This window comes from Sebastes umbrosus, chromosome 10 (genome assembly GCF_015220745.1).
Source record: "Sebastes umbrosus isolate fSebUmb1 chromosome 10, fSebUmb1.pri, whole genome shotgun sequence".
NCBI lineage: Eukaryota > Metazoa > Chordata > Actinopteri > Perciformes > Sebastidae > Sebastes > Sebastes umbrosus.
In genome coordinates this window covers 33,733,898-33,754,461 of record NC_051278.1, presented here as the reverse complement: position 1 = coordinate 33,754,461, position 20,564 = coordinate 33,733,898, and the positions used below count along the sequence as shown (strand labels likewise).

Here is a 20,564-nt window from a genome sequence, read left to right as displayed (position 1 = left end):
GACGTAAATAAAACCCTCTTGGAGGTATACCGTAAACCCAACCGGAAGTCGGCCATATTGGATTTTATGGCGTTTTTTTACCATTTCCAGGCGCTGTACTTTAACGAACTCCTCCTAGAGATTTAACCCGATCAACTTCAAATTTGGTCAGTAGTATCTTAAGACCTTTGGGATGAAAAGTTACTCAAAGATCAAAAAGTTATCGAACTATGTTGCCGTGGCGTGGCGGCGAAAAAGCGCCTTTCGCCAAGAAACAGGAAGTTGTTGTAACTTTGACGTACATTAACCTATATGCTCCAAATTTCTCATGCCTGATAAAGGTCCCTGTCTGACGACATCCATATGCAAATTTTGACTCACAGTCATAGCGCCACCTAGTGGTAACAAGAAATATCATGTTTTACACATTGATGTACTCTGCCTCAGAAATTAATCACATCTACGTGAAACTTGGTCAGTAGTATCTTAAGACCTTTGGGATGAAAACTTATCAAAAGATCAAAAAGTTATCGAACCGTGTTGCCGTGGCGTGGCGGCGAAAAAGCGCCTTTCGCCAAGAAACAGGAGGCTGTTGTTACTTGACTTTACATAGTCCAATCTGCTCCAAACTTCACAAGCTGGATAATGGACCAGGCCTGAAGACATATATGTGGTATTATGCGTGATAGTCATAGCGCCCCCTACAGGAAACAGGAAGTTGTTGTAAATTGGCTGTACATTGTCCAATCTCCCCCAAATTTGACATGTTTTATAAGAGTCTTGCCCTGAAGACATGTACGTGCCCCGACGTGCGCATTCCCCCGACGTGCGCGCGTGGGCGAGGGCCCGATCATCGCTGCTTGCAGCTTTAATTATTCTTATTATTATTATTCTATTATGTCTTTGAGCGTGAAAACGAGGTGCTTGGGATAATGAACTTTTTTTGAAATTTTGCACACGTGTCAGACGTGCGTGAAATGAATATCTGATATGGGTTTCGTGCTCGGGTGTGGCAAATTGGCTCGCTAGCGCCCCCTATTGAGTAGCCCCGACGACACGTTTCCCCTAAATTTACGAAATTTGGTAGGTATATGTACCATGACGAGACGTAAATAAAACCCTCTTGGAGGTATACCGTAAACCCAACCGGAAGTCGGCCATATTGGATTTTATGGCGTTTTTTTTACCATTTCCAGGCGCTGTACTTTAACGAACTCCTCCTAGAGATTTAACCCGATCAACTTCAAATTTGGTCAGTAGTATCTTAAGACCTTTGGGATGAAAAGTTACTCAAAGATCAAAAAGTTATCGAACTATGTTGCCGTGGCGTGGCGGCGAAAAAGCGCCTTTCGCCAAGAAACAGGAAGTTGTTGTAACTTTGACGTACATTAACCTATATGCTCCAAATTTCTCATGCCTGATAAAGGTCCCTGTCTGACGACATCCATATGCAAATTTTGACTCACAGTCATAGCGCCACCTAGTGGTAACAGGAAATATCATGTTTTACACATTGATGTACTCTGCCTCAGAAATTAATCACATCTACGTGAAACTTGGTCAGTAGTATCTTAAGACCTTTGGGATGAAAACTTATCAAAAGATCAAAAAGTTATCGAACTATGTTGCCGTGGCGTGGCGGCGAAAAAGCGCCTTTCGCCAAGAAACAGGAGGCTGTTGTTACTTGACTTTACATAGTCCAATCTGCTCCAAACTTCACAAGCTGGATAATGGACCAGGCCTGAAGACATATATGTGGTATTATGCGTGATAGTCATAGCGCCCCCTACAGGAAACAGGAAGTTGTTGTAAATTGGCTGTACATTGTCCAATCTTCCCCAAATTTGACATGTTTTATAAGAGTCTTGCCCTGAAGACATGTATGTGCCCCGACGTGCGCGTTCCCCCGACGTGCGCGCGTGGGCGAGGGCCCGATCATCGCTGCTTGCAGCTTTAATTATTATTCTATTATGTCTTTGCGCGTAAAAATGAGGTGCTTGGGATAATGAACGCGTTTTGAAATTTTGCACACGTGTCAGACGTGCGTGAAATAAATATCTGATATGGGTTTCGTGCTCGGGTGTGGCAAATTGGCTCGCTAGCGCCCCCTATTGAGTAGCCCCGACGACACGTTTCCCCTAAATTTACGAAATTTGGTAGGTATATGTACCATGACGAGACGAAAATAAAACCCTCTTGGAGGTATACCGTAAACCCAACCGGAAGTCCGCCATATTGGATTTTATGGCGTTTTTTTACCATATCCAGGCGCTGTACTTTAACGAACTCCTCTTAGAGATTTAACCCGATCAACTTCAAATTTGGTCAGTAGTATCTTAAGACCTTTGGGATGAAAAGTTACTCAAAGATCAAAAAGTTATCGAACTATGTTGCCGTGGCGTGGCGGCGAAAAAGCGCCTTTCGCCTAGAAACAGGAAGTTGTTGTAACTTTGTCGTACATTAACCTATATGCTCCAAATGTCTCATGCCTGATAAAGGTCCCTGTCTGACAACATCCATATGCAAATTTTGACTCACAGTCATAGCGCCACCTAGTGGTAACAGGAAATATCATGTTTTACACATTGATGTACTCTGCCTCAGAAATTAATCACATCTACCTGAAACTTGGTCAGTAGTATCTTAAGACCTTTGGGATGAAAACTTATCAAAAGATCAAAAAGTTATCGAACCATATTGCCGTGGCGTGGCGGCGAAAAAGCTTCTTCGCCAAGAAACAGGAAGTTGTTGTAACTTTGTCGTACATTAACCTATATGCTCAAAATTTCTCATGCCTGATAAAAGTCCCTGTCTGACACCATCCATATGCAAATTTTTACTCGCAGTCATAGCGCCACCTAGTGGTAACAGGAAATATCATGTTTTACACGTTGATGTACTCTGCCTCAGAAATTAATCACATCTACCTCAAATTTGGTCAGTAGTATCTTAAGACCTTTGGGATGAAAACTTATCAAAAGATCAAAAAGTTATCGAACCGTGTTGCCGTGGCGTGGCGGCGAAAAAGCTTCTTCGCCAAAAAACAGGAGGCTGTTGTTACTTGACTTTACATAGTCCAATCTGCTCCAAACTTCACAAGCTGGATAATGGACCAGGCCTGAAGACATATATGTGGTATTATGCGTGATAGTCATAGCACCCCCTACAGGAAACAGGAAGTTGTTGTAAATTGGCTATACATTGTCCAATCTTCCCCAAATTTGACATGTTTTATAAGAGTCTTGCCCTGAAGACATGTACGTGCCCCGACGTGCGCGTTCCCCCGACGTGCGCGCGTGGGCGAGGGCCCGATCATTGCTGCTTGCAGCTTTAATTTGGTGTGTGTTTGCTTGATTGACAAATGTCTCAGCTGTGGTGGTGACTGCTTGCTTCATCAGCTCCACATAGATGGCACTGAGGGCAGAGAACATCCCTTTACAAACACAAACCTGTGGCTGACCACACAGACTTCTATGTTCTTGTCTGAAAATCATCTCACCGTTTCTGGCGAAGTTGGCGATGGCCAGCGCTCCGGACAGCTGAAGCTGGGTGTTTGAGCTCTGCAGCCAGGACAGAACATCCTGATATACCAGACCTGATCCCTCACCAAAACACTTCTGCATAGACTCATCTGACACACACACACACACACACACACACAAACAAGATGATTATAATATTCCCAAACAGCACATTATTTCTTCCAACCAGCAGCGCTGACATTACCATCCCTGTATAATAATATATTGTGATTTAAGGATGATTTGCTGCATATTATTGAGATAATCAAATCACTAATAAAACACACTGGTGCTTTCTATGACGCCCATAATGCTTTATAACGATAATCATAACACATTATAAAGCATTTTATAATGATGGATAGGGTTAAGTATGAGTATTGGTTGAATGCTGGTCTCTCACTGCCATTTTCTTTGAAAGGATCATTTTATTATAATTCCCATGGTTATGAAACATTCTTATCTTTTTATAATACATTATTTATCACTGTTATAATGTATTATAATGTGGTTATAAGTTACCCAAAGTGGTCATTGTTTGTATTAAGAGAAGTAATGAAATTCCTGAGGTAAAGGCAGATATAATACATTACAAGCTGTTTGTGAAGGTTCTCATTCCTCCAGGTCATGGTATCTGAGTAAGGGTTAAATCAGCAGTAACTGGACTTGGTTTAGATTCTTGGAGACGTTTCACTTCTCATCCAAGAAGCTTCTTCAGTTCTGGCTGAATGGTAGGGGAACCCAGGAATTGAACCTCTGTGGAGTCGTTAGCAGGATAATAGAAACCACTCAGTACAATGGTGCTCCTCTAGAGGTGTGACCGCTGGAGTTAAGGGTCGTTAGAGTCAGCTGATGCCAGGTGTGAGTGACTGTCCGGTAGGCCTCCTCCTCTGTTGAGTGTTGGCTTCTCTACTTTGGCATAGATGGCCTCTTTCACTCCTCTTTCAAACCACCTGTCCTCCCTGTCCAAAATATGCACGTTGTTGTCCTCAAAAGAGTGTCCCTTGTCCTTCAGGTGTAGATAGACTGCAGAGTCTAAACCTGAGGAGTTGGCCCGTCTGTGTTGAGCCATCCGTCTGTTTAGTGGTTGTTTGGTTTCACTAATGTACAAATCTGTGCACTCCTCACTGCATTAGACTGCATTAGACTGCATACACCAGGTTACTCTGCTTGTGTTTGGGGGTGCGGTCTTTGGGGTGGACCAGTTTCTGTCTCAGGGTGTTGCTGGGCTTGAAAGACACAGGGATGGGGTGTTTGTTAAAAATCCTCCTGAGTTTCTCAGACCCTCCAGACACGTAGGGGATGACAATGTTGTTGTATCTGTCTTCCTTTTCTTCGCCACCCGTGGTACTGGTGTTCTTTCTGGATTTTTTGGTGCTGTTTTCACAAAGGTCCAGTTTGGGTACCCACAAGCTTTAAGTGCACTTTTCAGGTGTTTTCGCTCCTTTTCTTGTGTTTCGGTGTGCGGTCCTTAGGGTGGACCAGTTTCTGTCTGAGGGTATTGCTAGGCTTGAAAAACACAGGGATGCGGTGTTTGTTAAAAATCCTCCTTTCTTTCTCACAGCCTGTGAGAGTTAGAACGAAGGTTATGATATTTTAAACCTAGTTCTATAACCACAGACGGAGCCCTATACGAAGGAGTGCCACTCGCTGAAGAGGGCGTGGGATACCAGGCAGCGCTGGATGCCACCTTATATACTGTGGTAATGCACGTATTCGGTAGGCACGTCCTGATTGGCCGGCTATGTTTGAGCAATCTCATTAAGCAAATGTGTGTTTGTGATTGGAGGAGAGTATTACCCATAGAGTCAAATACAGGGCAGAGCCTGTGCATATAGAACTAGGGTTATAATAATTAATTTTAGCCTTCATTATGACCCGTTATATACAGCTACAGCTAAAGAGAAGAGTTGAAGTAAAAATCGTTTCAGGTATCATCTATAATTTGAGTCGATTGGGACTTCAGAGTGAGCTTTTGGGGTTGCTAATAACTATAATTATACTGTGCTATAAGCAGATTACAACATATTATAAGTATGTTCATAATGCATCATAGACATGAGTGGCATAGAAAGTGTTACAAAGATTTCTGCTTAACACAGAGACATAATGGTCGGCCCTCTGCCCGTGACCCACTACCACCCAGAAAGGTCACACTATCTAGATAAATGTGGCTGAAAGGAGTTCTAATACTGTAAACTGTTTGTTATGTCATGGCCAGCTCCTGCCCATCTCCTCTATCTCCTGTTCTCTCTCTTGCTTTAGATGACAGCTAATGACAGTTAGTCAACACCACAGTTATGGTGCATACTGTGTGAATGCAGTGACAGAGGACACGACAGGACAAAAGTCACTGTCGTTTGAACTGGCCAATCACAGCTGAATATGCACAGTGAATCTGATAACCTAGAGCAGGTGAATGAGGTGAAAGACAGAAAGAAAAGCAAATAAGGAAATGGATACAAACATTCAGAGATGTCCAACATGGTTGCACCTGCATTACTCACCTCCTAAAAGCAGGGACACTATGAGGTTGGAGGCGATCTTGATGCTGCAGAGGTCGTGGGGGTCAGAACCTCCCTGCAAACCCTGAATCATCTCTGATAAAGCCTCTGGTACTCCTGACTCTGCAAACTGCAGCTTCAGTGTATCTGGTGGTGCAGCACAATTTAGTGTATCATTATTAACAGCTAACATTTTCTTCCAGTAAATATACAACATCGCTATAAAACAAAAGACAACACCGTGCAGTAGATGGTGCTGAGCATTATTTCATGTTGGAAAATCTGACATTAGGATGCTAAATCTGACACGAGGATGCTAAAGGTCAACATTATTTGAAGTCTGTTTGTCGATGTTCTGGAATTATTCTCATCATACTGGACATTTGGCCATAGTACACTCCCATAACAACAGCTCAAGGCTGATTGAACAGTAACAGTGGCCATGGCTGAACTATGAGAGGAAAGGGGGGGGTGGCCGCCTTCTTGGGTGCCCCTATGGCAGATAATAAATGATGCAGTGCCCTGTAGGGGTCCCTTAAATAGAGAAAACATGATGTAGTGCCCTCTAGGGTGCCCTTAAATAGAGAAAACATGATGCAATGCCCTATACGGTGCCCTTAAATGGAGAAAAATAATGAAGTGCCCTCTAGGGTGCCCTTAAATAGAGAAAACATGATGCAGTGCCCTGTAGGGATCCCTTAAATGGAGAAAACATGATGAAGTGCCCTGTAGGGATCCCTTAAATGGAAAAAAACATGATGCAGTGCCCTGTAGGGATCCCTTAATTGGAGAAAACAGGATGAAGTGCCATCTAAGGATCCCTTAATTGGAGAAAACATGATGAAGTGCAATCTCGGGTGGCCTTATAATTGAAAAGCTTTTTTTTCCAGCCCTGCCCCTCAGACAGCCTGAGAGTCCGCCACTGTAACTATCCATTCTACTTTTAGTGCCTCTCCTATCTTAAGAATCTCATCATTTAAGTTAAGAGGCTGGTTTGCAGTGTGAACTTCAAGAATTGCGGAATGAGCTCGACACAGTGGAAGACACATGTGATGAGCCACTTGAAGGTCCCCGACGCTCTGAACGTACACGACACATTACGGGAAAAATGCAAGCACTTCAATATGAAGAGGCCAAGAAAAGGGAGAAAAGGCTGCTCTCCATGTATGACAAACGGAAGGTTCTTGTACGCAAAACACGAGATCAACTGAAGGCGTATATGCCAGAGTATCAGCTCTGGCCTTTCATTGAAGAACTCAAGAAAAGTAAGGAAAACATAATGAGCATGTATTGTGGAATTTGAGATCTCGCAATACCTTCCGTCTTCTTATGCCAATGCATAAGAAGACGGATTGACACATGTGAATCAGTAACCACAGAAATCGTCACCATTGCCTACAGCAGAACAGTAGACCAGGAAGGTGAGTTTAATGAGGAACAGGAGAGACGCCGCCTTCATGATCTGCTCCACCACGACTTTGTAAGGTCTGTCTATGGATCTTCTGCTTCCTTGACAAGTCACAGTAAGTCCAACCATCACTCATTGATTTCATCTATTGCAGCCAAACGGGCAGATGCAGCAGCTGAACTGGCTGCGAAGGAAGCGGAGTATGAGATGATGCTAGAGGAAGAAAGACAAAGGGAACTGATACGAGAATTAGAGGAACAACAACGGAAAGCTATGGAGGCACAAAAACGTGAATTGGAGTGACTACAGACAGAAAAGGAAGTGAGGGCAGCACAAGCTATGCTGAATGTCTACGACAAGGAGACGAGACTCGAAGTTCCTGCACACATTAACAATGAAAGGAACAAGGAAGCAAAAATAAGCTTATATCTGCAGTACCTCCATCCCATGTTGCAACACACTCCAACGCTGACATTTCCGCTCTTGCTCAGGTCTTTCAAGACGGCATAGCCTTAAATAGGCTCCCTGTTCCAGAGCCATTTATCTTCAATGGTGATCAAATACAGTTCATTGAATGGAAAGCAGTGTTTACCTCACTCGTTGACCAAAGGTCAATTGCTCCAGCTGGAAAATTCTACTATCTGAAGAAATATGTTGTTGGCTCAGCACGCCAAGTTCTAGATGGCACCTTCTACCGAAACGACAATGAAGCCTCTCAAGATGCCTGGAATAGGCTGAAAAGTCGCTATGGCCAGCCATTCACCATTCAGAGAGCATTCAGAGAGAAACTCACCAATTGGCCAAAGATTCAACCTAAGGATGCTGAAGGACTTTCTGAACATCTGCAAAAATGCCATGCCCCATATCAAGGGTCTCGATATATTAAATGACTGCAAAGAGAATCAGAAGCTTATTCATAAGTAACCAGATTGGGCAGCTTCTCGCTGGAATCGACAAGTCACGCAAAGGCTGAACGAGAAGCAAGAATTTCCAAGTTTCAAGGTCTTTGCCAGATTCATGTCAACTGAAGCTGAGATTGCCTGCAATCCAATTACGTCATTTCATGCTCTCCATTCATCAGACTCTGGCACAGACAAAAGAAATTTCAGAGACACAAAGAGAAACAAGGCCAGTGTTCTCACCACTTAATCAGTTACAGACAACGAAAGCCAAAGGTCAGACCAGAGAAAGGTCAAGTTATCATGTATTTTGTGCCAAGACAATAGACACCAGCTTAATACATGTTCCAAGTTCACCGAGATGCTGTTGAACGAACGACGGAACTATGTAAAGGAGAATTGACTCTGCTATGGATGCCTCAAACCTGGCCACAACGCAAAAGACTGTCGTCACTTCATCGTCACTTCTGTGACACCTGCAAGGGAAAACATCCTACAGCTCTCCATGATGACAACTATAGAAAGGAAAGGCCTTCAGGGACAAATCAAGGTGCTCATGCCACGTCACTCGCTGTAGCAGGCGAAGGCTCATCTATTACATCGATGGTGGTACCAGTGTCATCTAAAAACAATCCAACCGCTGGGAAACTTGTCTATGAGTGGAAAGTACACGCTTGTCACAAGTGAGAGAGTTTCTGGCCTTTGTGTAAGGGGACACAGTTCTGCCATTCAAATCAATCTACCAGCTGTTTATACAAAGGACTGCATACTGGTAAACCGGGCTCACATTCCAACTTGTGAGACGGCTAAACAATGTCTGCAACATCTCAAAGAAATCAAGGTGAAATCCAACCACTGAAGGACTGTGAAGTAGGCGTTTTGATCAGTCATTCTAGGAGGAAACGAGGAACCCTATGCTGTACGGACAGATTTAGGATGGAATATTGTAGGGAGCTCATCACAAGGCCATGATTCGCTGAACACAAGAAGTCTGTGTCACAGAATCTCTGTTAAGGAAATGCCTCCACTAACTCCTGCCGATGCTATTCGAATCCTGGAATCTGACTTCAAGGACAGCAACAATGACAGCAAAACAGTGTCACAAGATGACATCACATTCCTAAACAGGCTAGATAAAGGCATACAGAAGAATACACATGGCCATTGTGAAATGCCTCTTACGTTCAAAAACAGACCCAGCTTGCCTGACAACAAAGACTCCGCCATGGTACGCCTCAATCACCTAAAAAGGAAATTGCAAAGGGACGGAAGGTATAAGGAGCAATATGTCAAGTTCACGGAGGAAGTCATTGAAAAGGGAGAGGCAGAGCAAATCGAAGATGGAGGGAGTGAAAGTGAGAGATGGTACATTCCACATCATGGTGTTCGTCATACAAAGAAGCCAGATAAACTTGGCGTGGTGTTCGATTGCTCAGCCAGATACAAGGGAACCAGCTTGAATGACCACCTCCTCTATGGCCCTGACATGTTGAACAGTCTCAGCGGAGTCCTCATCCGATTTTGACGGCACCCTGTTGCGCTGATGTGCGACATTGAAAACATGTTTCATCAGTTCTATGTTGATGATGTTGATCGCAACTACCTGCACTTCCTTTGGTGGAAGCAAGGAGACCTGAACTCAAAGCCTAGCGAGTTCTGTATGAAGGTGCATCTGTTCAACACAGCCTCCTCTCCTCGATGTGCAAACTACGAGCTGAAGTATCTAGCTAAGGAGAATAGTGACCTCTACCAACAAGGCTCATTGTTTATCATGCGGGACTTCTATGTAGACGACGGAGTCATAAGTGTCGAAAGCACTGATGATGCTATTAAGCTTGCAAGAGAAGCACGTGAACTCTGTGCCATGGGCGGTCTACGTCTACACAAATTTGTATCAAAGGACAGAGAAGTCCTAGAGAGTTTACCACCCTCCGAGTGAGCAACCGAGGGGAAGAATATGGACCTAGCATTCAACGATCAGCCACTTGAGAGAGCTCTCGGGATTCAATGGGATGTGGAGTCTGACCGCCTCCAACTTAACGTCAGCCTCAAAGCTCAGCCTGAAACACGCCGTGGCATTCTGGCTACAGTGGCCACCGTGTATGACTCTCTCGGGTTTGTGGCGCCATTCCTGCTAAAGGGAAGATCATTCTTCAGGAGATGTGTAAGCGTGGCACAGGCTGGGACGATTCTCTCATCGACGAGCTTCGTCCAAAATGAGAACATTGGATAAGTGATCTGGCTCATTTGGATAAGGTCACCCTACCCCACACTTATGGACCTGCTGGATTTAGAAAGGTCTCAGAGCTGCATCATTTCTCGGATGCCAGCATGAAAGGTTATGGTCAGTGTTCATACCTTAGACTTCAGAACGAAGAGGGAGATGTTTACTGCACCCTATTGGTGGGAAAATCATGCGTCTCACCAACCAAAGTCACAACCATTCCAAGATTGGAGTTGACAGCTGCAGTTGTTTCTGTGAAGATGAGCAACATGCTAAAGGAGGAATTGGATCTACTGACACTGAAGAGTTCTTCTGGACCGACTCAAAAGTGGTCTTGGGTTACATAAAAAATTAAGCACGCTATTTCCACACCTTTGTGGCTAACCGTGTTCAGAAGATTCAGCTCAGCTCAGCTACTCAACAATGGAAATAAGTCCTAACCAATGAGAATCCGGCTGACCACGCTTTTAGGGGCTTGACTCCCAGTGAGCTTCTGTCATCCACCTGGCTCACTGGACCCAAGTTCTTATGGAACAAGGAAATGAAGCTGCCAGCAGATGAGATTCCAGAGTTAACAATTGGTGATCCTGAAGTCAGAAGTGCTCTAGCACTTACCACAAGAACCACAGAGCGAGTAAGCCTCGTTTATTGCTTGTCTAAGATTTCATCTTGGTCACTGGCTACTCGATCTGTTGCACGCATTTTAAGATGCATCAGGAAAAACAGATCAAACAGTCTCACTACTGTAACAGAACGAGAAGATGCAAAACGTTGCATAATCAAAGACTTGCAGGAAACGTGTATCGAGAAGAGTTGAAACTGCTGAGCAGAGGGATTCCCCTACCATCTCACAATACATTATACTCTCTCGATGCTTTCCTTGACAAAGATGGTATCCACAAGGTGGGAGGAAGACTGTGCAACGCCTCTCTTTCCAAATCCATCAAGCACCCTGCAGTCATTCCAAAGATCATGACATCACGAGGATGATTATCGCTCATCACCATGACAGGAAGAAGCAACAAGGTAAAGGTCTCACCATTAATGAAATCAGGTTCAACGGCTACTGGATTCCAGGAATCAACCGGACAGTAGCACCCTACATTCATCAATGCGTCACATGTAGACGACATTGGAAACCAAAGGAGGAGCAAAGGATAGCTGACTTACCCCCTGGGTATGTGGAACCGTCACCCCCATTCGCTTTCTGCGGAATGGACTGCTTTTGCCCGTTCCTTACGAAGCAAGGAAGAAAGGAGAACAAGAGGTGCGGACTTCTCTTTACTTGCCTAAGCTCCCGTGCCATTCATATTGAGATGCTTGACAACATGTCAACTGACACGTTCATAAATGGCCTTCGATGTTTCATTGCCATACGTGGCGCTGTACGTCAGATCAAGTCTGATCAGGGAAGCAACTTCGTTGGAGCCAAAAATTAACTCAAAGAAGCTTTAAAGGAAGTTAATGCAGACCGGCTGGTTGCATTTCTTGCAGAGAAACAATGCGACTTCAGCATGAACTATTCAAGCCATGTCAGAGGGGTGTGGGAAGTTGGAGTCGATGGTGAAAGGAATACCTTGCCAACATTGCTCTCAGACAGCGTAGGCATAACCCAAAAAGAAATCTGCAAGTTGGAGATATTGTCATGATGAAAGAAGATGATGTGCACAGGAATGAGTGGAGACTGAGTTTCAGAAACCACTACTGACAAGGACGGACTGGTAGGGAGAGTTAAAGTCTACTACGTTGACAAGGAGCTTGGCAAGAAAGGTGAGCATCTCCACAAGAGCTCAGAAGTCGAGCGCCCAGTCCAGAAGCTGGTCCTGCTGCTGGAGACTTGCTAAGTCTGCCTCCCTCTCCCTATAGTTCATAATACCCCTTCTTAATCCTTTATAGTTAATAAAGGTTTTCCAGTTTTTTGCACAAGTTACCTGTGCTCCTTTAAGGGGGAAGGTCATTTTCAGTTATAAATCATTTGTGCTTAAAACTGTATAGTGTTCTATTATACACTCATGATTGGTAGGAGTGTAAATGACTCTTAAATGTGTATTAAGGTCCGTTTATAAGGCAATTACTTTCTACAAGCTTTTATTTTGATAGTCACCTTTTTTATATTATGTGACTTTTATTTTGACGCCTCCTCCTGGATGGCTGATACTTCTACGGAGATTTACTGAAGGAAGGAAAGCATGCAACTTTCGCTGCTATATCCTCATCATAATCTGATACTTAAGCTCCTAGCCAGTACGGGAACAAGGTATTGTGTGTTTAATATGTTTTATGATTATATGCAGTGACATTATGTGATTTAGGTGGCCGTATTTACAGTGTGTGAGTGTTTATTTGTGTTGTCATTTTGACAATCTTGCTAACATCAGCTTTTCACTGACATCGCTGTAATGCTAGCCTTCTAACTTTTCATGGGCGCATATTAGGCTTAATGTTTAATTAAGGCTAATATGTATGGCAAATACAGTATATGGATAAGGTTTGTAATGGTTATATTTTTGTAAGAGCTCTTTTTATTTTATTTATCTGTCCTTTAGCTCTTACGGTGTTTAAGGAAGAAAGGTGTTATCTGAAGTAAGGATATTACAGAAAGCAAATTCAATTTGTGTTCAAAATATGGCTGTCGACTGAACATAAATAAAAGGCTTCTGGAAACATCAGCACGCTTCACCGTTGTCTGGCTGAGGTCCAAATCTCTAATGGCTCATGACAAAGCCTGACTTTATTTATCCTTATTTAAAATGGATGTAAGTTTCCTCTAAGTCTTCCCTTTACTAGCCTCTTTCCTGAAACCCCCTGCAGGTCTTACCGCTCTCGCCCAGTGAGCCCAGTATTTCCAGAATGACATGTCGGCGTTCGGCATCAGGCGCCCGTTTCAGCTGAAAGGTCAGTACAGCTGCCACATCCAGCTCTGCCAGGGCATCCCGCGCAGAGTCTGCAAACATAGGCGTCTATAACTTTAGACAGTGTGGGGGTGACTATCCTGACTATCATACATCTGAGATATACAACTGATTTAACACAGCAGCTTTATGAAATGGTGAATTTACCGCTCAGCTTAATAAGGGTTTCATTCAAGGGGAGACACTAAAGACAAAAACATCCTTTTTTCATGCACTGGTCAATTTTGGGGATTTTGGGTTATTTTGCTTCCATAACATGTCTTCTTCTTTCTTCTTCTTTTTTCAGACTAGTGGAAAGAAAACATCCAAAATACACATTTACTGTACATGCTGTTTATTTTACTACTTTTTCTATTTGTGTAGATTTCTCCTAAATTCACCAAAGATTTGCATTATATAATGATTCATTTGCTGATACAATCCATCTCTTTAAACGCTGTTTTCTCTCAGACTCTGAGACAGAAATCTCCACTTCAGTAGCACCAACATGCACCAGACTTTCTTGTTTCACTCCTATCTATAGTCTGAGGGTTTATACAGAGGGGTTTGTTCATAATCATTCATTTATATAATATCTTAATCCTAAAAACATTGCTTGATGTTGACAGTAAAGTTCCCTCTGTGAAAACCTTTTGACTGTAATATGTCAACAAAATGAAACAATAATGTTTAACCTGGCTTCATCAAATGTTCACATTTATATTCTGGAAATGTACGCAGATTAACACACATTCAGTGAGATAATGCCTCATTTAAACTTACAATTACAGAAAACTTGTTATACAAAAAATAATTGTCTTAATGTAAGTGATCAAGTGGGGAAGTTTTATGGTGATATCAGCTCAACTTTTTACCCTCTTCGTCTGTAGTGTCCCCTTTTAAAACATATCACAGTCCTGGCCTCCCTTTAATTCCTTTGTCCTGGTGACATCACTGTATAACCTCTGGCTCATTGTTTTTACGGACTTAAGTCAGATATCGAGCGTAGCGTTAGTTCAGGTAGGCCATGATGTCAAGCTCTGCTCATATGACAGCTATCAGCTGATAGCAGCCGATCTTAAGCCAGCCCAATCAGCTGATGCATCAGCTGACGGATCAGCTGATTCCCCTCTATGCATTCATTAGCAAATTTCATATAGGGCACCTTATTTAAGCTGCTTCAGCCTGCCTACCTTTGCTGCTTCCTCTGCAAGCCGCTCGCAACCCACCTCCACCCCACCACCTCCTTTTAATACTGTGTCTGACTTAATCAATGTCATTTCTGTTGTCATTGATGCCGGTTCTGTTCTGCACCCAGGGGGGTCTTTGCTGCTGCTCTCCCTGCCTTTGGCTTTCCATGTATGCACATGGAAGGGCAAGGAGGTGTGCTCTCCTTGCCTTATGCTATCACGTAGGCATGTGGATCCACGTATGCACGTGGATGGGCAGGGAGGTCCCAAAGCAGAGCCATACCGCCAAATATACTGTAGATATTACTGCAAATGGAAATAAGTTTCTTTGACTAAAGTGGTCCTGACTGAAATGTATTTGTTTGTTGGTTCTTCCCACTGACTTCTCATGGCACTGCACACAAACAGTGTGTGTTTGTGCCCATGTACTTGAGTGTGTTTCATATGATGACATGGAGAAGATGTGAACACATCACAGAGATGACCCAATAGATGTGAGGGACATGTTTAAATACGGAGACAATGTGATTCAAATCACAGCTAATTCATAATGATTTACTAAAATAAATAGAAATACTAAATAATCACCCATGTCAGCGAGGTTACAGAGAGCCAGCAGGCAGACGTTGACCAGAGGGTCGTTCTCTGGATACTCCCTTATTATGGACACCAGTCTGGGGATCACTCCACTCTGGACTAACTGGTCCTGTTGGTATGCTGAGAGGAAGGTCAGAGAGAGAGAGCGAGAGAGAGAGAGAGAGAGAGAGAGAGAGAGAGAGACATTAGGGTTAAAGTGACAGATATGGACACATTGTTTTGTCATATTTGCTCAAACTGTCACTAAATCCTGACAGTAGTAGATGAGACAGAAAATCTGTGAATAAATCAGGTTCCTCTGCCTCCTCCTAGTGCTCCTGATGACATCTGCAAGATTCCAATGCGCCTGAAGAAACATACTTCTATCTGGCGTGAAGAGATGATCGTGTTGCTCTTGCTCTATCTATCTGGCGTGGAGAGGAGGTCTTGTTGCTCTGGCTCTATCTATCTGGCGTGGAGAGGAGGTTGTGTTGCTCTGGCTCTATCTATCTGGCGTGGAGAGGAGGTTGTGTTGCTCTGGCTCTATCTATCTGGCGTGGAGAGGAGGTTGTGTTGCTCTGGCTCTATCTATCTGGCATGGAGAGGAGGCTGTGTTGCTCTGGCTCTATTGATCTGGCGTGGAGAGGAGGTTGTGTTGCTCTGGCTCTATCTATCTGGTGTGGAGAGGAGGCTGTGTTGTTCTGGCTCTATCTATCTGGCGTGGAGAGGAGGTTGTGTTGCTCTGGCTCTACCTATCTGGCGTGGAGAGGAGGTCTTGTTGCTCTGGCTCTATCTATCTGGCGTGAAGAGATGGTCGTGTTGCTCTGGCTCTATCTATTTGGTGTGGAGAGGAGGTTGTGTTGCTCTGGCTCTATCTATCTGGTGTGGAGAGGAGGTCGTGTTGCTCTGGCTCTATCTATCTGGCGTGGAGAGGAGGTTGTGTTGCTCTGGCTCTATCTATCTGGTGTGGAGAGGAGGTCGTGTTGCTCTGGCTCTATCTATCTGGTGTGAAGAGATGGTCATGTTGCTCTGGCTCTATCTATTTGGCGTGGAGAGGAGGTTGTGTTGCTCTGGCTCTATCTATCTGGTGTGGAGAGGAGGTCGTGTTGCTCTGGCTCTATCTATCTGGCGTGGAGAGGAGGTTGTGTTGCTCTGGCTCTATCTATCTGGTGTGGAGAGGAGGTTGTGTTGCTCTGGCTCTATCTGTTTGGCGACACCAGAAAGCTGCTCGACATCCTCCTGGATCCACCCTCTCACATATGTTCACATTATAAATATTAATTTTTGTCATATGGATTGTCTATGTTGTATGTTCATGATGTTGTTACTCTGTACACACGACATCTATTGCACGTCTTTCCATCCTGGAAGGGGGATCCCTCCTCTGTTGCTCTTCTTGAGGTTTCTAACATTTTTTTTCCCTGTTAAAAGGTTTTTTTTTGGTTCAGTTTTTCCTTATCCGATGAGAGGGTGGTACTGTAAAGGACGGAGGGTGTCGTATCCTGTACAGATTGTAAAGCCCCCTGAGGCACATTTGTGATTTGTGATTTTGGGCTATACAAATAAAATTGACCTGACTACTTTAGTGTACTGTTTAGCTGTAAAATGAGAATGGTTTTCTCCGGCCGGTGGGCGGTGCTTGGTTTTGGCTAGACTGTTCTCAACATGGCGGCCGGGTCACAAACTTTCTCATTTTACAGCTAAACAATACACTACAAGATGTTTCTGAGAACATCTGAGGAGAGAAATAGACATTACAGTAACAGAATATTGATTTATGTTTGATCAGCGCTGCCTAGTTTGACTGTTGGTCGGAGTTCAGGAGCAGTGATTGACAGCTGCTTAGAGACTCCTCAGCTCTGTCATTAGGAGTACTAGGAGGAGGCAGAAGAACCTGATTTATTCACAGATTATATTCCTCATGTACTCCTGTCAGGATACTGTGACAGTTTGACCAAATATGATAAAAAGTCATTTTTATTAAAGTTACCAACTGTAGCTTTAAAGTCATTATTTCACTTCTTGCTCTCACAGGTTTGCTGTAATTATGAGATGGTAACTAATGATAAATAAATACAAATCACCACATTTAACTGAGTCATAATTAAAGATCATTTTACATTAGAGAACCATAAGCCATATACGTAATTAATACCTATTCAAACCTGAAGACATGCTGCATGTCTCTGTAACGTTGAAAAGAACACCGTTCATCATCGGTGAACCCGCTGACTGAGCCAGCGGTGTCACACCAACTCACAGTTGTCAAAGCAGATGCGTCCAATGGCCCTGCCGGTGTTCAGCAGCATCTCCTGGTTATTGCAGTTCAGATGGGGAACCAGCACCTTCACCAGGTCTGCCTCAATGCACGGCTCCCTGACTGCAGCTACAACACACACAAGGAGAACCTTTAACCTCTTTAATGCCCCCTTAAAGAAAGTCCCTTGAATCTGTGTTGTATGTGAGACCACACCCAGCTCGTCATTTTACAGACATATATTCAGAGTGTGGCTTCTTGCCAGTGTATCACAACGGCACCATGAACCTTGTGGAAAAGTTAGTCAAGGGACGAAGAAGAAACAATATTTTTAGCAGCGTGGATGGAAAGTCCTCAGAAATAATGGAAATATGTGTCACAATGATTTCCTCACTTCTGTTCATTCTGCCTCTCTGACCATCATTCAGTCACATGCTCCTTCACTGCCATTCATTCCCTACGTCCACCAGATGTCCTCAGACTTTTCCACCCAGCCACTCCCTCCTGCCCAGCAGTAACCCCGCTCCATCACCTAACCTTCCCCGCCCACCTGCTCACCTGTTTACCATTCCCCTGAGAGCAGCACATTTTACAAACCAAGATCAAACTATAATATTAGACAAATACAAAGAAGTTAAACACATAATCCAGTCTAATAGTAGCAGTTGAAGCTGTCAAATGTAGGAAGGACAGCTGGCAAAAGAAGACAGAAGATGAGTCCATCCTCATCTCCATCTGTACGCTGCAGCTACAGCCAAGGACAAGGGCAGACTGCAGCGTATCATTCACTCCGCTGCAATCTACCGTACCGTCCTCTAGGACCTGTAGGCCAGTAGGCCTGTAGGGGCTGGAGCCGATCCCAGCTGACATTGGGTGAAGGCAGGGGTACACCCTGGACAGGTCTCCAGACTATCACAGGGCCGACACATAGACAGACAACCATTCACACTCACATTCACACCTATGGGACATTTAGAGTCAACAATGAACCTAACCTGCATGTCTTTGGACTGTGGGAGGAAACCTGAGCACCTGGAGAAAACCCACACTAACACGGTGAGAACATGCAAACACTGGGAGAACATGCTAACACCACACAGAAGGGCCCCGAGCGGGGTTTGAACCTGCGACCCTCTCTTGCTGTGAGGCAACAGAGCTAACCACTGCACCACCGTGCAGCCGGCAAATCTTGTATATCAAATATAATCAATATCTTGTTTTATATTATCCAAGAACAAAACAAGTGATAACCACAGTAGCAGTATACCTTCTCTTGCCATCTCTGCCACCACCAGAGCCACCTGGCAGCTCAGGCTGCTTTTGCTCCGTAAGGCCTGAGCCAGGGTCGGTAGAATCCCACTTCTGGTGATCTCAACAGCAGCATCCTTCTCTGTGGACACACAAATTAATTTGTTCAGAGTGAAAACAATGACAGGCTATCAAAAGACAGCATATTCTAGAAATATGCAAAGTTAGTTTTGGCTACTAGTTTGTAGTTTACACAGTAAAGCCCAGGGGTCTCATTTATAAAACCTGTATAGGATCCACACTAAATGTTTGTACTAGACGTACAAATGAGGAAATGAACGTACGGCAAAAATATTGTGATTTATCAAACCATGCGTACGCCTGTCAGTGCGCAATTTCCTTTTATAAATCACAAATCAACTTGGAATTGTCCTCACATGGATCAACCTCATATCCTGCCCTCTACACGCCCACATTTGCAAATCGACCACAAATGGTCGATGCAAAGCACATGAATGTTTCTGTATAGTAATGAGCCTGCTGGATGCCCCGATAAATGAGTTATGTTATATGAGACACCTGATGTGACTTTGACTCAATAAGTATGTGATGACTCCGAGTGGTCTCATTCAAAAAGACACTGTCACAGATGTTTAGTGGTGTCTCCCTGACCTTTTCTCTACTGCCACCATCAGACTTTCACTTTCACCCAACATACACCATGTGACAGTCTAACAGGCAAACTGTGCCACCCTTACACCAAATAGTCAATATGCACACAAAATTCAGGCTAATGTAAAACGCACCTTGTTAAAAATATGTGATGTGATGGTTTACATGTAGGTCACATGCCTGAAAAAGTGCCAGGGTGCTTTGAGAGGTCACTGTGATCTGTAAGGCTATACCAGTACAAGAACAGATTTAAAGGGTGCATGACACTGCCTGTCAAATGTGTCAGCTCTGTTATCATTCCTCAGTGGAGAGCAATTTAAAAAACATTGTAAAGGTAATTCATTTTACTTTTGCTTTGTTGTCCCAGGCCAAATTTTCTCTGTATGAATTGTAATGTATTGAGTATATTTTTGTACATAGGTGGGCGTATTCATGTATGCATGTGCATGTGAACAGTACCCTCCCACCCACCGGAGGTACACAACTCAGCAACACAACCAGGACTACAGATCTATGGTGCTGGCAGGATGGAATAAACTACAGGAACTGTAGAGATTAGAACATATCCGGACAGTGTACGGCACGGGTTAGACTCATGGATGTGTGTGTGTGTGTGTGTGTGTGTGTGTACAGGTGCGTTACAAGACTTACTCTTTTCTAAAAGAGCAGCCAGCACTGTGTCCAAATGAGGCTTGAGCTCCTCTTCAATGAGCTCCGTACTCACACTGATGGCCTTCAGTGCTTCGCTCAGAGAGTCTGCAACACACACAAACATTCAGCAGTTAACAATCCGCCAGCTTCAGAAGTCATCCTTCTCCTTACATAAGCATTCTTATACTCTATAAATATACTCTTCTTGGCCTAAACCCAACATTGTGGTTCTGCCGTTACTCTGGTGGGATCCATTATTGTCCAGTTGTGCTACCAGCAGATCACTTTGTTCACTGCTGCTGGCATTAATAAACCCTTAAAACTACAGACTAGTAGATTAACATATCTCTTCTCTTTCCTATGTCTTTTGTGTTTTTTCAGCAAAAGTCAATCACTCTGTGCTGGGCTGAAATGGGGTTAGGGTTAGTTGTGATGTCTTTTTTTTTTGTCACTAAAGTTTATGTCCACACCAACATGTAGGATGTGTATCAGGGCCGATCAGAGCCTTTCAACGCATTATAATACAAAGCCTGCTCTATTTCCA

General features: G+C 43.8%; 1 protein-coding gene across 5 annotated transcripts in view; it reads right to left on the bottom strand.

Moving 5' to 3' along the window:
* si:dkey-191g9.5 (rap1 GTPase-GDP dissociation stimulator 1) overlaps nt 1-20,564 on the bottom strand; it is a 147,726-nt gene that overhangs the window by 116,496 nt on the left and 10,666 nt on the right. For all 5 annotated transcript variants that reach the window (XM_037781479.1, XM_037781478.1, XM_037781477.1 and 2 more), the window contains exons 2-8: nt 20,021-20,125; nt 18,717-18,839; nt 17,453-17,578; nt 15,205-15,333; nt 13,354-13,479; nt 6,008-6,151; nt 3,479-3,610 (exon numbers count right to left, since the gene is read on the bottom strand). In XM_037781479.1, the coding sequence (XP_037637407.1) occupies nt 3,479-3,610; nt 6,008-6,151; nt 13,354-13,479; nt 15,205-15,333; nt 17,453-17,578; nt 18,717-18,839; nt 20,021-20,125 (885 nt within the window). The remainder of the gene's footprint in view (nt 1-3,478; nt 3,611-6,007; nt 6,152-13,353; nt 13,480-15,204; nt 15,334-17,452; nt 17,579-18,716; nt 18,840-20,020; nt 20,126-20,564) is intronic.